This window comes from Vipera berus (assembly GCF_964194415.1).
Source record: "Vipera berus genome assembly, chromosome: 1".
NCBI lineage: Eukaryota > Metazoa > Chordata > Lepidosauria > Squamata > Viperidae > Vipera > Vipera berus.
The window spans coordinates 84,949,096-84,970,989 of NC_138202.1; the positions used below are offsets into that span (position 1 = coordinate 84,949,096).

Genomic DNA, 21,894 nt, shown 5'->3' on the forward strand with positions numbered 1-21,894 from the left:
AAAGCTGACATGGTCTGGGCCCAGTTTATCGTGTACTCAAAAAACCTTAGCCTCAACAAAGGGTACATATTTATAGAAGTCATTACAATAACCAGGCAATATGGAAAGTCTTAACTACAAAATCTAGAGGTCTAGAGTCAGGGCAGAAAAGTAAACAAATTAATTTGAGTTATTTGCCAAAAAGCAGTCACAAGAAAGAAATTAAAAGAGGATACAAACGTAATTTAAATTGTATTTTTTTAGATTAGTTTTCATCATTTTCAAAGAAACAATTTACCTTTAATTCTTATTAATAATGGATGCCACCAAAGATTAAAAATATTACATAAACATTACAGAAGTTATTAGGTTGGAAAAGGAAGAAAAAGTGCTGATGTAGTCTAATGAAAGGGATTAGTTGTCCAACAGGATTGTTTTCAGGCCTTTTATTGTTATTCTTTTTGTTATTCAGCATAAATATTCCTATTTACTTATTTGATTTGCTTATATTAACTAGAGCAGCATAGATAGCACCTGCCATCATCTTTTGTCTCCACAACAACTTTGTAAGATAGCTTATGTTAAGAGACAGGGAGATCTAAATTACTTACTAAATCTCACGGCTGAATGGTGATTCCCAAGTTCTAGTAGAACCATCTAATTAGGCTTCTTCACTTCCTCTTTTATTTCTCTGAGTGTCAAGGGAAGATACAATGTTCTGCCTCTTGCTATCTAATCAGTACACAATATTATTTTAGCCATTAGCTGTGGAATCTCTTGCAAAGATTTTTCAAAGAAGTATTTCTTTGTTACAGAAATACATCATTATCATTTTCTGATTGATGTTGAAGCTTATGGGTATAGCAGTGTTATGAGCAGTCACTGGAATACTACTGTGAATTTACTATCAAAGTCACCATAATGCGTAACGGTAGAAACAACCAATCCAATCTGCTGAAATGTCTAGGCAAATTCTTAATAAAAAGTGCAAAGGCATCAAAATGTACCTCTCACTATTCACTAATCACCTAACTGCAAACAGAAATTCAGAAGAGGAACATATGACAGTTATATTTGGACAAGTTTTGGACAAGCAGGTATTATTTGAAAATAGAATTGGGAAATTGTTGTTTCAACAATTTTCAAATTACCGTATTTATTCAGCTGTCATAAAAGATTCTGTGCCTGGCATCTTGAACTGTCTTCCGACAATTCAAAATACACACATATTTGCATGGAAGCTGATTGGCAATATTGGAAGACACTCTCTCTCTCTCTCTCTCTCTCTCTCTCTCTCTCTCTCCTCTCTCTCTCTCTCTCTCTCTCTCTCTCTCTCTCTCTCTCTCCCTCCCTCCCTCCCTCCCTCCCTCCCTCCCTCCCTCCCTCTCTCTCTCTCTCTGTCATATAGGCTTCCTCTGCCCATATGGAAAACACTTTGTAGAAAAAAGGATTCTCTGCATAGAAAAATGAGTGATAAAAAATTCACTTTTAATGCTTAACATGTCTGACATGGCATACCACACCCTTTTTTTTAGAGTATCACCAGTAGCAAACAAATGGAAAAACAAAACTGGAGAAGGAAAATCACCAAGTACTTCTTTCTCCACCCAGGCTGCAATTCACCCAAATCAAAAGCAAATGCTATTTCCAAAATAGAACCAGGCAATCCACTGTTAATCATTTCCTTTCTTGGGAATTTTTCATTACTAAGCCATGCATTAACACCAGAACTATAAACATTTAATCATGTTCTACTCCAAGTTAGAGTTGATGCTAGAGAAAGATATTATGATCAATATTAAAGGTGAGCTTTCATCATAAGCTTTGAACGACTAAACTATTATTTCACGTATAGTGGTACTTCTGTTTTTCAATGATAGTTTTAAACCCATTTGCTGTTTATTTTATATTAAACTACATTACAGAAATCCTAAGCAAAGATGAATGAAAGCAATCCTAATAAGATTTTGCACATTGTTTTGTGGGAGGGTAGCCCTATCAGATCCATTTCATCTGAAATGTTTATGCTATAGACATTATCAAATATTGAACATGATTCAGTCAACATTAAGCATATTTAAAGTCCACTGGATTTCAGTTACTGAAATTTAAACATGAACTACCGTATTTTTCAGACCATAAGACACACTTTTCCCCCCCAAAAAGTGGGGGGTAAAACGAGGTGCGTCCGAAGGTAAGCGAAAACTCTTGTCTCCCGTTCAGTCAACGCCGTCCATCAGCTCCATTGGAGAGATGTGATTGAATGAAGATGCGGAATTCTCCGCCCCTCCCCGCGCGCGCCCATTTTCTTCCTTTTACTTCGCTGCTAAAGAAATAGTTTTTGCTAAACTAAACCTCATAGACCAAATCCCAATAATTCTCTGGTTTCGTATTGCTGGCGACTTGCCCCAGCAAAGCTGTGAGTTGTCCCTGCAGGTTTCTCAGCGAAGTTTATCAGAAGTGATTTCCCATTTGCAAGAGTAATAATTGTTTGAAATTGCTTTGGCGTCTTAGAAAACCTATTCAGGGAAAAGAAACTATTGGTACCTTAAATTTTGGCCAGCAGCTGAAGTGCGTTCAAAACCCTTGCAAGAAAGCAGCTTCTCATCCTGGCGGGGTGGGGGAAGGGCGGCAAATAAGTTCTTTGTTTCTAATGCATCTTTTCTTCCTTTCCCCCCCCCGAGCACTTCACCCCCCCCCCACATTCCTCGCCTCTCCTTCCTCGCCTCTCAACGCAGCCCTGCTGTGTATACACGTGCACCGAGACACGCAACCCACTGGGTGGAGGGTGAGGGTGGGGAAGCCGGCACGCTGAACTGCTGACCAGCCAATAGAAATGCAGGTTCCCGACGCGGCGAGGGCAGGATGCGTAGAGAAAGAATCGTGAGGATTGTTCTCGTGCCGCAGGATAAGTGTGCATTCGAGGAGAGCTACTGGTAATTCACACGTTTGCGGGCTCCCAGCGGGAAAGAACAGGATGGATTCTTTCTTTCTTTCTTTCTTTCTTTCTTTCTTTCTTTTTCTCTTTCTTTCTTTCTTTCTTTCACTCTCTCCCTTCCTTCCTTTCTCTCTCCCTTCCTTCCTTCCTTCCTTTCTTTCTTCCTTCCACTCTCTCTCTCTCTTCCTTCCTTTCTTCCTTCCTTTCACTCTCTCTCTTCCTTCCTTCCTTTCACTCTCTCTCTCTTCCTTCCTTTCTTTCTTCCTTCCTTTCACTCTCTCTCTCTTCCTTCCTTCCTTCCTTTCACTCTCTCTCCCTTCCTTCCTTTCTTCCTTCCTTTCACTCTCTCTCCCTTCCTTCCTTCCTTCCTTTCACTCTCTCTCTCTCTCCCTTCCTTCCTTTCTTTCTTTCTTCCTTCCTTTCACTCTCTCTCTCAAAAATTTGGCATTAGCAATGCCTTAGATGGAACTGAAGATAATGTCATATATGAAGATAGCGAAGAAAGCGATATAGGTGATTGTGAGCAACAGAGCTTCATAAATTCTGACACTAGTGATGACGAGTTTTTAGGGTTTCCAGAAAACTAGAAAAGTGCTTGAGCCTCTAAGTCTTTCCTCATTTGTTAATGGAAACGATGATGGTTCTTAACACCACTGTTGAGTTTACACTGTTAAACATTACGGTATTTTGCTTTATTATAATAAATATTTTAGTATACTGGTACTATTTGGTTCAGAATATTTTTTTTCTTGTTTTCCTGCTCTAAAAACTGGGTGCGTCTTATGGTCAGGTGCATCTTATGGTCCGAAAAATACGGTAACTTTTCTCACCCAAATCAACACCTTAATGAACTTCTCTTTCGTTGCATAGCACCACAATACTATTTAGAATTAATAATCTTAACAAACAAACAGAAGAAAATATAAAATAAGCTGGCAATTGCAAAGCATTAGACCAAAGCAATAGAAGTTCCATTGTGTTGTGGGTTAAGGTAAGCACTGCAACATGCTTTTATGGAACACAGTCAAATCCTATATGCTTTTACACGTTTTGGAAAAGTGTTCCCTTGTGAATAAAAGTTAACACCGAATATATCCATGAATTCAGAGAGAGAGAAAAACTGTATAAATGTACTTATAATTAATTGGAATCTCCAGGTGATAAAGAAAATATTTTAAGACACTGCTTTGCTTGTTCCCTTTTTTTTCTTTTCTCTGATCTTTTCATTTCTTTTGTTCTACTCCATTTAATTGACTTCCAAACATTCCTTTCATGCTGAGGGTGGGGTCATCAAAAGCAGAAGCAGGGAATTCACAGCCAACTGCTACTGATGGTACAACCAACTCATCACTACAAAAAAGCTTGATTGTGGTTTGACAATCAGGGAAGACAAGCCGTCAGATTTGGCATTCTGTTCTTTGCAACTGGGATTCTATGTGCAAATCTACTGAAAAAACACAAACTGTTTGCCAAGTTTTTACAGCCCAGAGGATGTTTGTTTGAAATTTATAGTGGAAACTTGTAAGAAAGGTCATACAGTTTCAAATGAAATACTATAGAAGGTGACCTACACTCAGTAAAGTTTTTTTTTTAAACTCTCTATAGGCCAAGATGTTGGTTAGTGAAATTTAAAAGACTATTCATATTCATAACAAAAAGAATAACAAAAAGCATTTCTGAATCAGAAAAAGACTAAACTTGCATATAGGTTATTATTTACAATGATTATTCCAGATAATGGAAGCCACAACCACTTTTGGCCTCCTAGTAAGCATTTTCCTAGAGTGTGCACGTTTGGTAAGCCAATGAATAGAGAGCTAACCTTGACTTACCACTACAACTGGGATCAGGACTGCTGCCATAAGTCAATGCTGTAGAGCAGGGGTGTCAAACTCAATGTCATTGAGGGCTGCATCAGCATTGCGGTTGCCCTCAGGGGGCCGGGTGGGTATGGCCAGGGTGGGCGTGGCCTACTGGGTGGGCGTGGCTAGAGTGTGTATGGCCTACTGGGTGGGCGTGGCCAGCTCTACATCGTTCGCATCAAGGGTGCCTATGGGGGCCTGGGCAGGAGTGGGACAGATCTGAGGGTCTCTGGCAGAAGGAGGGTCTCTGGGCCAGGGCCAAGGCAGTGGGGGCCGTTCCCTCACTGTTTCCAGGATGGCTTCGCGGGCCACATGAAACCACTTTGCGGGCCGGATCTGGCCCCCGGGCCTTGTGTTTGACATGTCTGCTGTAGAGCAAGATGTCACATGACCATAATGACCATAATGACTTACAGCAGCTATTTCAGCACTTGTAGTTGTGACTGTCAACTGAGAATCATGGGTCGTTCAGCAAGTACCCACCCAAATCCAAGCCATTCTGGGCTTAGTCTTTCCCAGTCTCAAAGCCTCAGTAAAGAACTGCCTCCAGCTCTCCAATCTGCCTATGACCCCTCCCTCACCTTCTCTGCCCTTTTAATCACCAGGCATTGTGGGGCTTGGTAAGCAGCCCCAGAGCTTTGGCATGCCAAAAGGCCAACCCAGCTACATTACCTAGGAATTGCAATGAAAGAATCCAGTGGAACTGAGCCAACTGAATCTGATTTTTGCCATTACAGCACCTCCCTGTTCCTCATCATCTCTCTTCCCATTTGCCTGTTGGATTTTTCCCAGGATAAATAGAGAAAGGGCATCTCCCAATTTCTTTGTCTCATGGCCCAATGGAACAGCATCTGTCCCTAAAAGGCTGCACATGAATGCAGATTCAACTCCTATAAAGATGCTTACCAGGCAAACCTCCCTGAGCCAACCTCCAGCATTTTCCCACTGGGCAAAAGGGCTTCCAGCCCTCCCCATTTGTTGGCATTCTTATTTGTGTTGTCCTACTGGGCTGGGGAGTCATGCGCACTAAACATTTTGCTGGAGAAGTTGAAACACCGCTGTTTTTTTTAATAATACTTTCACTAAAGAGTATTTGTCTTGTAGAACCGGAACCCTGTGTTGGAGGAGTTGAAGCACCCCTTCAGTCCTATAGTAAGGGTGGATGAGCTGCCAAGAGCCTGAATTTTGCTAATATGACCCCAGCGATACTGCAAGGGCTTAACTTCAAATGCTTTACCTTCAAACGGTCACTAAACAAATGGTTGTAAGTCAAAGACTATCTGTATGCCTTGTGAAATACACAATAGACTTTTTCTATTTCTGCACAGAAGTTCCATTACAGCAGAAGATGCAAGCTGTTATGGAAATTTTGCAGGCTGTAATACATTACCTTTCTAAGAGCCAATAACTAAACAACCCATAGTACCTTGAACTTTCCTAATTGCCTTTTAAACCGTGAACTTAGCACTATACTGCTAAAACCTCTCCCAATAATGGTTGCTAGGAAAACAAAAAGATGTGAAATTTTTAAAAAAAAATGCTCACTGAGATCCATGGCAAAGACATAACACTCTTTGATCTCTGATTTATTACTAACTTATGCTCAAATAAACAATTCAGGTCCAGATAAAGAAAGGAGAAAAGACTTCCTTGAGTTGGACACAACTTCTGAAAATGAATCAATGTATTTATTTAGTCGGCAATAATAATGAAACTCTAGAACTTCTAGATCAGAGTTCCCCAACCTTTCCAGCTTTGCGAACTGGCGGGGAGAGGGGAATGGTTCTGCATGAGCAACGGGCACAAGCGGGCACACACTCACCCGCTGCTCACGCTCGCCCACTACTTCTGCAGCCTGGTTCTGAACTGTTCAAGGCCTGGTAGTGGGCCACACCCCGGAGGGTTGAGGACCCCTGGTTCTAGATGCTCTCATTCTTAAGTTGGTTAGTTACTGCTCCTTGGTTAGGTGATTGAAGAATTCCCCAAAAGACAAACGTTCTGCTTAATATTGGAACAGGAAGACATCCTGGTTTGATATAATAGATTGGCATAGGTAGTAGCTCAGGTAGCACTGATGGAGAATGTCTTTTACGAGCTTAGGCAAAAAAAGGCAGTTTTGATCCTACCTGAAAAGGCAGACTACCCAAAATTGTTTCATCAGTAGTTAAATTCAGATAGGCTAATATTACTAAATACATACAGGTTGTCCTTGACTTATGACCACAATTGAGCCCAAAATTTCTGTTCCTAAGCAAGACAATTAAGTGAATGTTGCCCTGTTTTATGATCTTTCTTGCCACAGTTGTTAAGGGCATCACTACAATTAAGTTAGTAACATGGTTGTTAGATGAATCTGGCTTACCCATTGACTTTGCTTGTCAGAAGGTCACAAAAGGTGATCACATGATCCCAGAACAGTGCAACTGACATACATGCCAAGATGCCAAGCATCTGAATTTTGATCATATGACCATGGGGATGCTGCAATAGTTTTGTGAAAAATGGTCATAAGTCACTTTTTTCAGTGCCATTGTAATTTCAAACAGTCACTAAATGAACACTTGTAAATCGAAGACTACCTGTAGGCTAATTTTAATGATAGTTTAAAAACTTCCAATTATTATTGAGGGTGATAGTGGGAATTAGACAAGCCTTTCAAATGACATAATTCCTCATCATTTGCTTTTCTTTCTATGTTTAGTTAAGATATTGCTTTGGATATTATAGGTAGTCCTCTCAGTGATGACTCTCAACACAAAGAAGATGAAGGGAAGAACACTGAAGTATTGGGAGAAAGAGCTGTGTGTCATGTCACCTGACAACACACTCCAGCTAGACTTCAGACACAGTGGCTGAACAATACTGTCCATCATCAGTGTTAACAAAAGGTCCAACTGCCAGTTCAGGCAGTCTCTTCTTTTGAAGCATGCACAACCCTATTGTTTCCAATGAACACTTAAGACCGGAAAGGGGTATTTTCCTGACATTCACCTGGAATAGAAAAATTACTAGGAGTCTGATGATACCTCCATGTTTGAGGTCTTTTAAACCGGTTCAAGATTCATTGTTTCTATTTAATTTCCCTAATTGTCTGCCCCTATACTCTCTTTTAAGGTAGTAAACTTCATTCACATAAGTGGACCTGTACTTGCTCTCCTTAGCCAAGTTGCTCATGATGGGTACAAGGGCAAAGTCAAGAGGGAGGCCCACTCCCAATCCATGTGAGAAGACCTGGCTTTGTATCCAAAGCTTCCTTAGCAATAGGATGGGGGACCCCCCAGGATAGGCCAGGAGGAGGCGGCAAGAGGATTGTGAAAGGGCAGCAGGGCAGGACTAAGGCAGGACTTCCCTCAGACCCTCCCTCTCCTTCCTTCCTTAAAGGCCATTGACCTCACTCTACAGTTATCTAATTGCAATGTTGAATCCTATCCATCATCTTAGCTAGAAGCAACTATCATTTCCTTGTACCCTTCCTAGAATTCTTCATCCTCACCTGTTTTTCCTTCATCCTAGGGCGGCATATAAATTTAATAAAATAAAATAAATAAAAATAAATAACAAAGCCTTTTCTGCTGGCTTGGTTAGAATGTTCAGCTCCTTGCCTCTTCTATCCCAGAATAATTATTAATAATTAATATAATTAATAATTATACCATCCTTGAATGGGCAGGAAGCTCCATGGACATTTCCTTCCTTCCTTCCTACCTACCTACCGAGTGGTGGGAAAATATTTGAGATGAAAGAGGGAGAAAAACAGGCAAGAAACACAGCTGGGAAAGTGTCATCCTTCATGAGGAATCAAAAAATGCACCATCGCCTGGAAGTGGCCAGCACATGGCCCTCGCCTACTTTACATATCTGGCTTGATGGGCTCTGGGGGAGGGGATGCCATGAGCAGCGTGAGAGTCGATGTTACCTGCGCAGTGCTGCCCAGCCCCCAGCCTGCCCGGTTTTGGCAGGCTGTGGGGTGCTCTCCTCACAGTGCTGAGAGGCTGAGCTGGGTGGCACGAATCTGAAGAGAAGTGCAATGCTGCCCAGCCCCTAGCCTACCCAAAGTAGGAAGGGCCATATGCTGGCCACTTCCAGGCGATGGTGCATTTCTTCATTCCTCACAAAGGGTGATACCTCCCCAGCGTGCGCCCAGGGGGCAGTGCCAACGCGGCAGTGGCTGGTCCCTCACTGTTTCCAGACGGCCTTGTGGACCTAAGACTGAATGTATTTCAGCATAGATGATCACCACGAAATTGTACATTGGCTCCTGGCCAGTCTGGGCTGGGGCCAAGGCAGCAGGGGCCGTTCCCTCACTATTTCCAGGATGGCTATACGGGCCACATGAAACCACTTTGCGGGCCGGATCCGTCCCCCGGACCTTGTGTTTGACATGTCTGCTTTAAATGCTTGTGTTGAACTTCTTAAAAGCTTGTGTTGTACTTCTCTGCACAAATTGTATCTGCTGATAATCGCTCAGTGGCCCTCTTCAGGGTGACAAAGTTCTTTCTGGGAAAGGAGGACTCGGAAGTCTACCTGCCGGAGAGCACTGGAGGAATTTACTGACTTTCTGGCAGACAAAATCAGTGAGATTCATTCCCAGTTGGATGTTGGTGGAGATATTGGTCCAGTAGAGATCCCTGGGGCAGATGCTTGGCCAGTTATTTGCGAATGGTTTGACCCTGTTGGTCAAATGGACAGGATCCTAGGGAATGTGACCTCAGCCACAAGTGTTTTAGATCTGTGTTCCCCCTGGCTTATAAAAGCTTCCTGAGAAATGATGTGCAGGTGGGTTCCCCCCCCCCTTCTTCAGAAACCATTCCTATCTGATAGACAGTTTCCATCCCATCTGCAATCTTCCCTTTCTGGGAAAGATTGTTCAGAAGGTGATTGTGCTGCAGCTCCAGAGGATCCTGAGAAAAACATATTATTTGGACCCCTTTCATTTGGGATTCAGGTCTGGATATGAAATGTAAATGGCATTGATTTTTGATGATTTCTGGTGGAAAGGACATTGGCGGAGGGGGGGGGGGGTTCCATCCTTGCTCTACTTGACATCTCAGTCGCTTTCTATACCACAGACCATGGTATCCTGGAACAGTTTTGGGAACTGGAGTTGGGAAGCACAGTGTTGTCCTACTAGTCTCCTTTTTTTCAAAGCCATTTCCAGTCATTGTTGATCGGGAGCAAGAGGCCTCACCCTCAGTCTCTGCTTTGCGGGGTCCCTCAGGGATTGGTGCAAATCTTAATGCAACCTCTCATTTTTTCAGGCTCATGAAAAAGTATAAAAATAGGCTGGCTCTTCTTTTAAAGCATGTACAACTCTTATTATTATGTTTCAAATGAATGCTTAAATTTCTTCTTTGGTTCTCAATACTTTCTTTCTTTTGAAACAGATGAAATTATCTAAAGAACAGATGTAGTTTGTACTTGTTGTTTGGATGCTAAATGTCTAGTTGCCCACTAATTTAATTTCATGTCTGCACCTTTAGTTTTTGAAAGTATTTAGACTAACTTTATAACTAAAAATTTTAATACCCCATAGAAGTTCCATGAGAATACAGCAACCTTTGCCCACTTCCCCCAAGAGAGAAAAATCTGAGACAAGAAATATTACAGAATGATGCTTAAGAAATTCTATCTCAGAATGAAAAATCATTCAAATGTATGTGTATTTATAAACTGTGAAAACTATGTTTAATCCTGCTATTACATTCTTTGCCTGAGCTATGTAACTTTGAAAATGTTTGTCTTCTATTGGATTCTGGATATAGTAGTGTATAATCAAAATGTCAAAAAATGAATCCACTGGAAATAAACTGGCCTTGATAAAAACAATATCCTCACATATTTCAGAATTTTATTACAATTCATTCCTCTAAACTTTACCGCTTTTTTGTTTAAAATATCTCATATAGCTGATCTAGTCTGACATACCGTATATACTTGAGTATAAGCCGACTCGAGTATAAGCCGAGACCCCCAATTTCACCCCCAAAAACTGGGAAAAGTTGTTGACTCGAGTATAAGCCGATCCGCCGTTCTGCATGCCTCGGAGGCTGGATCCGCGCTCTGCAAGCCTCTGCCGCCAGCAGAGGCTCGATCCGCCATTTTGCAAGCCTGAATACACAGGAATACCCTGTGTGGCCGCGGCTCTCGGGGAAGCCCTGGCTGTCCGCTTCCTCACTCCACGCTGCCATTCGGGGCCCGCGCGTTCCCCGGGCAAATCGCGGCGCCCAGCAGGCGAGGAAACACGCCCGTTCCAGTCGCCCCCCCTTCCCTCAGGAGACGCGAAGCAAGTGACCGCCCGGAGCTTACCGAGGACTTGCGCGCGGCCGAGGCTTCGGTACTTCCAGGATCGCGCGCACCTCTCCCAAGCCGCCGCCGTCCGGAGACCTGCCGAAGTTTGGGGAGGTTTGGGGAGGTACGCGCGCACCTCCCCAAACGTCGGCAGGTCTCCGTTCCTCCGCGCAGACCTGCCGACGTTTGGGGAGGTTTGGGCGCCTCCCCAAACGTCGGCAGGTCTCCGTTCCTCCTGCCGACGTTTGGGGAGGTTTGGACGCCTCCCCAAACCTCCCCAGGTCTCCGTTCCTCCGCGCAGACCTGCCGACGTTTGGGGAGGTTTGGGCGCCTCCCCAAACCTCCCCAGGTCTCCGTTCCTCCTGCCGAAGTTTGGGGAGGTTTGGGCGCCTCCCCAAACCTCCCCAGGTCTCCGTTCCTCCGCGCAGACCTGCCGACGTTTGGGGAGGTTTGGGCGCCTCCCCAAACCTCCCCAGGTCTCCGTTCCTCCTGCCGAAGTTTGGGGAGGTTTGGGCGCCTCCCCAAACCTCCCCAGGTCTCCGTTCCTCCGCGCAGACCTGCCGACGTTTGGGGAGGTTTGGGCGCCTCCCCAAACCTCCCCAAACCTCCCCAGGTCTCACTATACACATTCACCCAGAAGTGACTCCCTCTGTCCTGACAGGGGATTATTCCCCTCCAAGTACATCTAGAATGGTAGTCAAAAGAATTGTTAAGTAGTTTTTACCTTTCACAAATCTCTTTCAACTTCTTTAGTTGATTGCTTTGGCATTCTTCTGCTACATCTGTTAGCTTTTGTATAAGCTTAGGAGGGGGAAAAAACAGATATGTCATAGACTGTACCAGCCACACATTCTGTTGATAAGTATTGCACAGATAGTCTTCAGGTTGTGACCCTAATGGAGACTGCCATTAAATAATGTTAAATGAACTGCCTCAAGTAATGACCAGCCATACGTATTCTCCTCAGTGCATTCATTAAAGAGTGCACTGGTCATTAATTGAGGGTGGGGGAGATCCTGGGAGGCCTAATGCAAGCACCAGCCCGCCTGCCTCAGGTCTCCCCCACCCCCAGATACTGGGCTTCAGCACAGCTGGCTGTCTTGCCAAAGAGAAACATCTGGGAAGGAAAACCCTGTCTTACCTCTTTCCCAATTCTGCCTCTGCCCTTCCTCCTACCAAGGTGTTCTGGGACTAGTTCCCTAGCCTTTTGGAGCTTTTGGTGTTCGCCCATCAGCTGTCTACGGGGAGGCAACAAAGCTGCCTCTCTAGGCTTTGAGAAAAGGCCCCTTGCACAAAAGGCAGCTTCAGGACGAGCTTCCAAAAACCCTTTCCTTCCTTAACGCCCTCCCCACCTTCCCCCAGAAAGCCATATTTCTTTTTTTTTATTGAAAATTTTTATTGAAGTTACAATATTATCCCCTCCCCAACCCACCCCAGAACCCCTCCCCCTCCCCCATATTTCTTCAATAACAAAAACATAAAAAGCTGGTTGGGATGTACTCGCTGATTTCCCCCCCCCTTTTTTTAGATGCTAAAACTAAACTCTCCCTCTGCCTTCCAACCAATATCCCTTTTTAAAATCTTACCTTGGCTCCAGATGGAAGAGTAGAGGAACTAAGCTAGTAAGGAGAGAATTTTTTTCTGAAACTTTTTACTCCTGAAGTAGTAGTAGTAGTAATAGTAGTAGTAGGAATAATAATAATAAATCCCTAAAAGTTGTGCCAGAAAATGGAGGACGCTGGGTCTTTGCAAGTTTTAGCTGTCTGTCAGACTGCCTGAAAAGGGCGGCCTTCAGGCAGCCAGGCGGACAGCTAAAGCTTGCAAAGACCCAGCGTCCTCCATTTTCTGGCATAACCTTCGGAGATTACTTTAAAAAAAAAACAAAAAAAAACTTCAGAGGAAAAACAGCTGCAGAAACATTTTGTCTCCTTGCTGGCTTGGTTCATCTACTCTTCAGCCAGGAGGGAGTCCAAGGCCTAGAGAAGGAGAGCTTTGCAGCATCCCTATGGACAGCTGATGGGCAGACAGCTGATTAGCGGAGAAGGCTCTGAAAGTAGCCGCCATTTTAGCAAGGAATTGTTCGCAGCTGCTTCCAGGAGTCCTGGGGAGCAGGCCTAAGTGCTGCAGGGGAAGACGGGCAGGGGAGGACAGCGCAACATCCCCAGGGTCTGTGGTAAGTGTGAATGACCACTGGAGTGCTGCATTTGTCATAAATTTGAAAGAGGTTATTTGTAGTTTTGGGGTGTTGGTTGTTTTGAATGGCAGCTAAATGGCCTCCCCAAACGTCAGCAGGTCTGCGCGGAGGAACGGAGACCTGCCGACGTTTGGGGAGGTGCCCAAACCTCCCCAAACGTCGGCAGGAGGAACGGAGACCTGCCGACGTTTGGGGAGGTTTGGGGAGGTGCGCGCGCACCTCCCCAAACCTCCCCAAACTTCGGCAGGTCTCGGACGGCGGTGGCTTGGGAGAGGTGCGCGCGATCCCGGAAGCACCAAAGCCTCGGCCGCGCACAAGTCCTCGGTAAGTTTTTTTGTTGACTGGAGTATAAGCCGAAGTGGAATTTTTCAGCCCAAAAAGTGGGCTGAAAAATTCGGCTTATACTCAAGTATATACGGTATATTGTTTTCCAACTTAAACCAACTACTTTTCTTGCTACATTCTTTATTGAACTCCGAACTCATTAAAGAAAAAGACAAATATTAATAAGAAATCTGAAACCTTTAAATTTGTTCACTTTATCATATTTTGATATGGTGATATATGAAATATATTCAGAAATGGGGAGAAAAAATAACCAAAGACTATAATTTAAGTGTATATTATATTTTGTTAGAACGGATTCAAAAGATAAAGTGATTAAATGTTTGAGTCTGAGGTTTATAACTATCTTATAGATTGAAAATAATGGAATATCTTGATATTCCTTTTCATTTAAATCAGTATTCGAATGGCACTGACCTTGAAATATCCTTTGCAATAGCTCAGAATGACTTACTGGATCTCTGTTCCGTGATAATGGGGATATTAACCCCTTTCATTTATTCACTATATTGGACTCATAATCCTAGTATTTTAAATTTCTAAAATGTCTCTCAAGTATTTTTCTTCTGCTATTATCCAACTCTGGAACTACTAACTTGAAAACTATACAGGTAATGTCCGAATTGCAAGCATTCCTCTAGTGAACATTATAAGTTACGCAATAAGTGCCCCTAGTGCTTACGAGCAAATCCCAAAATTACGAATGTTGTCACACCACAGCAGTCGTTCACCCTTACGAGCAACCACAGTGGCTCTGCAACATTCACCATGGTTATTCCCTCCCTCCCCACCCCCGCCCTAGGTACTAGGCCTTCAATACTCACCCTGCGAATATTGAGATCCTTTGCTTTATTAGCTGCTCCAGGCCTTCGGTGCATTCGCACAGAATGGAGGCCTAAAGTAATGCAAGATCACGCGAGATCTCACACTACTGATCTCACGTGATCTCATGCTACTTTAGGCCTCTGTTCTCTGCAACAGAGAACAGAACTGAAGGCCAGGATCTGAGGCCAGGATACGCTTTCGTGTGCTTCCAGAGACTGGATCCGGCCATCAGAAGCCTTTTCCAGGCCACTACCACCCGGAACTGAAGCCAGGGCACGCTTCTGTGTGCCTCTAGAGGCTGGATCCAGGCGCCAGAGGACTTTTCCAGGTCGCTGCTGCCTGGATCTGAGGCCGGGAGATGCGTCCACGTGCCTCCGGAGGCTGGATCCGGCTGTCAGAGGCCTTTTCCAAGACGCTGCCACCCAGATCTGAGGCTGGGGGACACCTCTGCAGCCCTCCGGAGGCCCAATCCAGGGGCCTCCGGAGGCATGTAGAAGTGTTCTCCAGCCTCAGACCCGAGCAGCAGCAGCCTGGAAAAGGCCTCCAATGCCCAGATCCAGCCTCCGGAGGCACGTGGAAGCGTCCCCTGGCCTCAGATCCAGGCGGCAGCAGGAACCATGGCAGAGAGGAGACGGATCTTTTCAAGGTGAGTCCAATGCTGCAGGAAGGGAAAGCATGAGGTATCTTAGTGGGTAAAGGAGGCCTTGGGGGCCTGTTTCATCACTAAGCGCTCCACGGACTTCCCCACCCTGAGATACCTCATGTGCATTTTACCGAGCAGGGAGTGATCTCGTTCAAGGTACGAGATTCACTCCTACAAGTTTTTGAGTTACGAATGAATGGGCAGGCTCTATTACATTTGTAACTCGTGGACTACCTGTATCTGATCTGGATTTCTATTCTTGTGTATGCTATGTATTTTACTGATAAAGTGCAGTGATGATACATGTTATTCCCTCTTTTCCATGTTTTCTTGTTCAAATTTAGTGTGTATTACACTTTTTTGTTTATGATCATTCATGAATAACCCACCTCATATGTTACATTGCTCTCTGAGGCTCTTTATTCCTTTCTTCATTCACTACCCATGCTTTTCTCATATTTCTTGACTCTGCTTCAGAAACATTTATCACATCTTCCTTTCCTTTTCTGAACCCACAGTGACTCCTATAATGGTCTCACACTTTCTTTAACTTGAGTTATAATAAATTTCTGAGGATTCTGATAAGGTAGGGCAAAACCAAAGCAATATTCAGCTGAAATAAAATGAAAAATATTGTATTTAGGTATACTTTCACATTTAAAAATAAAAATAAAAAGCTCAGTCTAGGCAACATCTTTTAAGAATATTAAACATACTGAAGCACATCACAGAAAAGCAACCAGGAAGGTGTGGGGACTGGATAACAAGTTCTAACGGAAACACTTGAAAAAGCCAGTAAATTTAGCCTGCTGGATTATAGCCTGAACACGTGAGGGCTTGTAAAATGGTGTCATGAAGGCAGCTCTGCAGATTGCCTACATTCAGTCCTGAAGTCTGAAGAAAGGTTTTGTGCTGACATCTGCTTGTAGGTTTTAAAGTCTGCTTTAAAACACTTGGAGTTCAAATCTGTTTCAAGCCTTAATGCAACCAGATGAATGCCAGAAGGCGGCCAATAATTCTATTTAATAATAATAATAATAATAATAATAATAATAATAATAATAATAATAATAATAATAAGAAGAAGAAGAAGAAGAAGAAGAAGAAGAAGAAGAAGAAGAAGAAGAAGAAGAAGAAGAGGAAGAAGAAGAAGAAGAAGTAGTTGGAAGGGACCTTGGAGGTCATCTAGTCCAACCCCCTGCTCAGGCAGGAAACCCTATACCATTTCAGACAAATGGCTGGCCAGTCTCTTCTTAAAAACTTCCAGTGTTGGAGCATTCACCAATTCTGGAGGCAGGTTGTTCGACTGGTTAGTTGTTCTAACTGTCAGGAAGTTTCTCCTTAGTTCTAGGTTGCTTCTCTCCTATTTATATAACTAAAAACGTGACATGCAAAAGATGCAACAGAACTGTTCTACTGTTCCTAAAACAAAACTCAAAACACTAGGTAGAAACTGCAAGAAGTAAAACTCTGGTTAAACATTACAAAAAAATTCCTAAATTTGTGAAATGTAATTGAATAAAATACCATGGAAATTGACAAATTCTACTTTGCTAGAGGCCTTTAAGTAAACTATCTTCAAACCCCTGTAGAAGATGCTGAAGGGGTTTTCTCATTACGTATTCTTCACTGAGCACAAATTGGACTGGATGTTCTCACCCTCTTTTACCTGTGTCAGGACCTCTAATTTCATCTGAAAAGGGATTTCAACTTTACCTATCATAGAAATACAACTACAGTATAATCATAGAAATACAACTACAGTATATACAAATGTGCAAAATTAAGTATCTCTTAATTTTAGAGTAAAGCTTTCTGAAGGTCAAGCTAATTGGGGAGACTGACTTCTTTGCTGGTCAGTATTTTCCTTTCTAAGATACTAGAGGGTATTGAGTGTTTTTTTGTTCTCCAAGTTATGATCAAATTTCTATGGGACAAGGCATAAAAATAAGATCAAAATACAAATAATATGCTAACACTGGTCCAAAAATCATATAAAAGAAGCAGAAAAACAATCAGAGAACAAAAAACTGACTACGCATTGAATGACAAATAAAAATAGATCTTCTGGTATAATATGATAGGAGTTATGCATGAGGAATTGCTTTGGAGAAGATGCAAGTGCACAACTACCAAGGTCTTTTTTGCCTTTTGCTATCTATCTCTGTCACCTAATGGGTTAATCCACAGAAATGTCTCAGAATAACAGCTTGGTAGTCCTCTTATATATACACAAGCAGTCCCTTAGATATCCTGTCCCAAGCTGTGTGAAAGACCTTAAGTTATAAGCTAATAGTACAAATTGGATCAAGTAAATTACACATTAAGAATCTAAAGGAAAATGTGAAATTAAGTTTTGTTGAGTTCTGGCTCAAACACATCAAACATTTAAGGAAATGGAAGACAAAACTTCATACAGAAATAAAATGAAAATGAAAAAAAGAAGCTAAGAAACATGTTATGCCCATACCCAACCAGCATGACTACATTCACAGTAGCTGAGGCAACTTCAACACAACTGTCAACTTAAACAGCTTATCAGAAAAGATCTTAAATGAGTAAGTGTTGGAGATTCACCATCATACCTGGACCTGAGTTCACCAGATGAATGAAACACATTATGTTCCAATAAATACTGAGAATAGGGAACTGGAAAACTGATCCACATGGATAAGCTATGGCTATATTTTACTAGACAGACTTTCTGAAAATTGTACACTACCTACATCATATAGCTATTATCCTCTACGACAGGGCAAGAACTTTGCAATCACTGGCATCTTCACATATTTCTAAAATTCTGATCTGATGATATAACTTTATATAGCTTTTTAGATTATGATTGTCACATCATATTCTAATCATTTTAGGATAACTTATGTAAACATAGGGGTGGTGATTCTACAACGGCCTCCTATAGCATATATTAAATTTAAAGAAAGTAATGTGCCCAAGGCTGCTTAGTAAAGCTTTCTGGGTTAAGAAGGATTTCATAGTGAAGTTTTATTGGCCCATAACAAACAATATTGGGATTAGAATTGTAAAAACCATTAATGTGCCTATTAGTGAAGCAATATAAATGCTAGAAATATGTCATCTATCCTCTGGAAAATCCTTTTACTTACTTCCCACTAGGCTGAAAGTGGCTTGGGAGAGGCATGTCCTTCATTTCTTATACATGAATTTCTGGTACTACTTTGGGTTCTGAATATAAAGTTTTGTAGGACTTTGAAACCTACAAACCTACAAACCTATTCAGTAGTCAACGAACATGTGCATCACAAAGCATGATACTATACTTTATTCAGTCTTACTTCCCAGTGAAGGAATTCTATTGCGTATTTCCATCTCAGAACATAGGGAAGGAATAATCCATAGCTGCAGTCATTTCTGCCCACAAAACTGGCCTGGAATGTACTGCACTGCCTACCATCTTAAAATGTTATATATAGTTTTCTTAAGAAGTACATGAAATCTCTTTTTCTCCCTTAACCTTACCAAGGAATGGAGTGTACAGGGGACTGGGGCTGCCCTTCCATCTTTGTTACAAAAGGTTGCACCAAGACTAATAGCAAGCTGTCCTTATTGATCAAAGATTTGGCAGTTCATAAAATAAGGTATTAGTTGAGAACAGATAGTAAACTGGAAATATTATGTTATTTACTTGTGCACATGCAAGTTACATGTATTGTAAAACTTATCTCACATGGATAAGAATCACCTTCTACTGCCTTAAAAGGACATGCTCAAGGCCTCGATTTTATTTTAATTAAAGTCATAACAATCATTAAAGAAATACTTGCAGACACTTCCTTGGATATTTTATCTTGGTGATTCCAAAATTTATTGAGAAACGTGCAGTTTGACACACCCATTTACAAATCTGCCAGCAACGATTCCCTAATTCATTTGTTTATGTGAAACTAATATATAGGTACTGAGGCCACAGCTGTTAAAAGTGTTTTGTCAGCCCCCAGCAAGATATGGGGTGCTGAGTAAAGGGAGAAGAAATAAGGGTGAAAGGATAATAGATTCCCTTCAAAACAGCTCAGGGCAATTACCATTAACAATGAGTCTCTGTTAAAGGCACAGTTATTTCTCTGCAACTATTTATGGCTCTGTATCACATCAAACTTTAAGAGCATTTTGACATTTTGGGCATGTGATTTTTTTTTTATAAAAAAAACACACACAAATTACTTTCGTTCCCAAACAAGCATTTCATTTTAGTATTCACGGAAAGACTAGAAAGGGCGCGGGGGGGGGGAGAGGAGGGGTAGAGGGGAGGATGAAGTTGAAAAAAAAACCCCTACTCTTTTCCTGCCAAATGAGGCTTCAAATCTGCTTCCAGTTCGTAGCAGTCTCGTCCGAAAGCAAACGAACACTGCTCACTTTTCGTTATGGAGGAGGCACTATGCTTTCTGTATCTCCTTCTGTGAACAACTGGCTTCCCATCATACAGAGACCCAAGTCCAAAGTCAGGAGGGTTTGCGCGCTCTCTCTCTCTCTCACACACACACTATTTCTCTCTCTTCCTCTCCTTCTCTCACTTCCATCTGCTTTACACAACGAAGGGAGGGGGAAGCGAATCCATAAGCGTCTTTGCCACTGCCGAACGTGCACAAGAGGTGCAAAAAACTTGTGTGTCACAACTCTACAGTTCACTTGACCGATCCAGCGTTCCCTCTTTCAAGACTTTTAACTTTTCGGACGTCTCTCCACGCGCGCCCAACAACCGCCACAGCTCTCCAAAGGGGGGAGGTGGGGGGAAAACGCACATAGAGAAACCATCCTTGGAGAGAGAGGGGGGAAAAAAACAGTAAAAACCCCACTGGGATTAAACGGTGTTAATAACTCAAGGCGCCGGCCAGCAGGAGAAGTCTTTTTACCCTAAATTAAAGCATTTTCCTCTAACCAGCTCAGGTCCTGAGAAGATTTCCATTCAGACGTCCGTCACTTACCCATTCGGGCTGCGCAAAGCTGCTGCTGCAACATGTAAAATCCAACGGCTGCACACAACCAGAATTTGGCCATCGCTCTTCGCTTCCAGATGTCGGACCCAAAGACGAAGGACTTTCCTCTCGCAAGCCTTGCACGCTTTAAATCTCTCCAGAAAGCCGGCGTCCTCCTACTTCAGTTCGAAACGCTACTGAAATAACGACTGACCTAAAACAGGGAGGGGAAGAGAATCCGAAGTCACACCCCTGTTGGAACACAAAGTGATACAGCATTTAAAAAAAAGGAAGAAAAAAAAAGAGGAGGAGGAGGAGGAGGAGATAAAAGGCTACTACTTATGAGTAAGCACAACTGCCACTAATACTTCGTACAGGCTCCAAACGGCTTTGACTCAACGCTGCGCGCTCTCCCAGAGGCAGCCCGGCTGGAAAGCACCTCGTGGCTGGGGGCGGGGTGGAAAGAGTTTTCGGCGCGGCACGCGGCCCTCCCGAAAGGAGCGCGAGCGGCTGGCCTGCAACTGTGGCGTTTTTGAGCAAGGATTCCTAATCCCGGCTCTTGTGTGCGTTCCCTGGAAAGGCGGAGAGTTTAAGCAAGGAATGTGTTTTTTTTCCTCTGGGGTTCTCCCGGTCCTCTTTTCTCTCTCACCAGACCTTATAAACCGATTCAATTCAGGTTGCTTTTTTTTTCCTTCTGCAACATCCCCTAAGTGGTGCTTGCACTTTTCATCAAGGCAAGGAGAGGACCTTCGGGGGGGTTTTTGGTTTGGTTTCTTTCAGAGATTTCATGCTGTAATCCTGGATTAATAAATGAGAAACTTAATGGGTGTGCCATTATGGGCTTTAAACATTAACACCGAGAGTGCAAAGAAAAGAAATCTAGGCCCTGTGTTTTTTGCCAGTAATAATAAATAATAATAATATAATAATAAACCTTTATTGTCAAAGTACAACATGTTTACATTGAGATTAGCTGAGCCTCCCCCCCCCTGCTCTCTCCCCCCAACACACAGTGACAACAAACCCTCCATCCCACCACACTATGTTAACCAACTACACCACACACCGGCCTCCCAAGTCAATTCTGCATAAGATTATGTCCCATTTAAAAGCCTAACAGCCCACGGATAAAAGCTATTTTTCAGCCTGTTGGTACGGCTGGCTATATTCCTATACCTCCTACCGGATGCCAGTGTTTTGCCCTCAGAATTTACCGTCCCCAAACTCTTCAAAACAGACCAGAAAGGAGGAAGCTGACAAATACGGGTGTATTTCTTCTTTTTGTAACCACAAGTGTTGCTCTTTGACCCCTCTCCTTGTCTTCTCCACAATCTCCTCCCCTCTTAACTTTACTATTGTTATCTGCTATCCCTAAATTACACATTTCATTCCCTGCCTAACCGCATCCTTTCTGAACCTGCAACTTGAAATAGTACCGGTATTCGTCCAGTGTTTTTCTAAATACGGTATTTAAATGTTCATTTAAAATAGCCTCTTCAATCTAAAGTGGTCTTCTGACTTTCCTGTTCTGCATCTTCCTCAAGTGTCCAATTATGTTCCCAATGTGAAAGAAAATATTATTTGTTTAAGTATAGTCCATATTTCTAAAGGGCTATAACCCAAAGATGCTTTTTCAAGAGGCAACTGGTCTTTATTGTTGTTTTTTTTTAGTATGTTTCACTTCTCATCCAAAAAGCTTCTTCAGCTCTGGATGGTGGAAGGATTTTTGTTTTTTAAATCCCATTTATATCCCACCCTTCTCCAAAGACTCAGGGCGGCTTACAATTTAAAGCACAAATCAATGTGCTTAGCAATTTACCGTAGACAGTTGGTCATTTGCATTCTTGCAGGGGTGTCAAACTGCCGGC

General features: G+C 42.7%; 1 protein-coding gene across 2 annotated transcripts in view; it reads right to left on the reverse strand.

Annotated features, from left to right (window-relative positions):
* Positions 1 to 20,983, reverse strand: part of CD44 (CD44 molecule (IN blood group)) — an 88,189-nt gene extending 67,206 nt beyond the window's left edge. Inside the window, exons 1-2 of one of the 2 annotated variants that reach the window (XM_081315312.1) lie at positions 20,676 to 20,983; positions 20,036 to 20,235 (exon numbers count right to left, since the gene is read on the reverse strand). In XM_081315312.1, the coding sequence (XP_081171438.1) occupies positions 20,036 to 20,108 (73 nt within the window). In that variant the 5' untranslated portion in view covers positions 20,109 to 20,235; positions 20,676 to 20,983. Of the gene's footprint in view, positions 1 to 20,035 lie in introns of both variants that reach the window. The other variant, XM_081315313.1, reaches the window with a different exon arrangement.
* Positions 20,984 to 21,894: the final 911 nt, after the last annotated feature.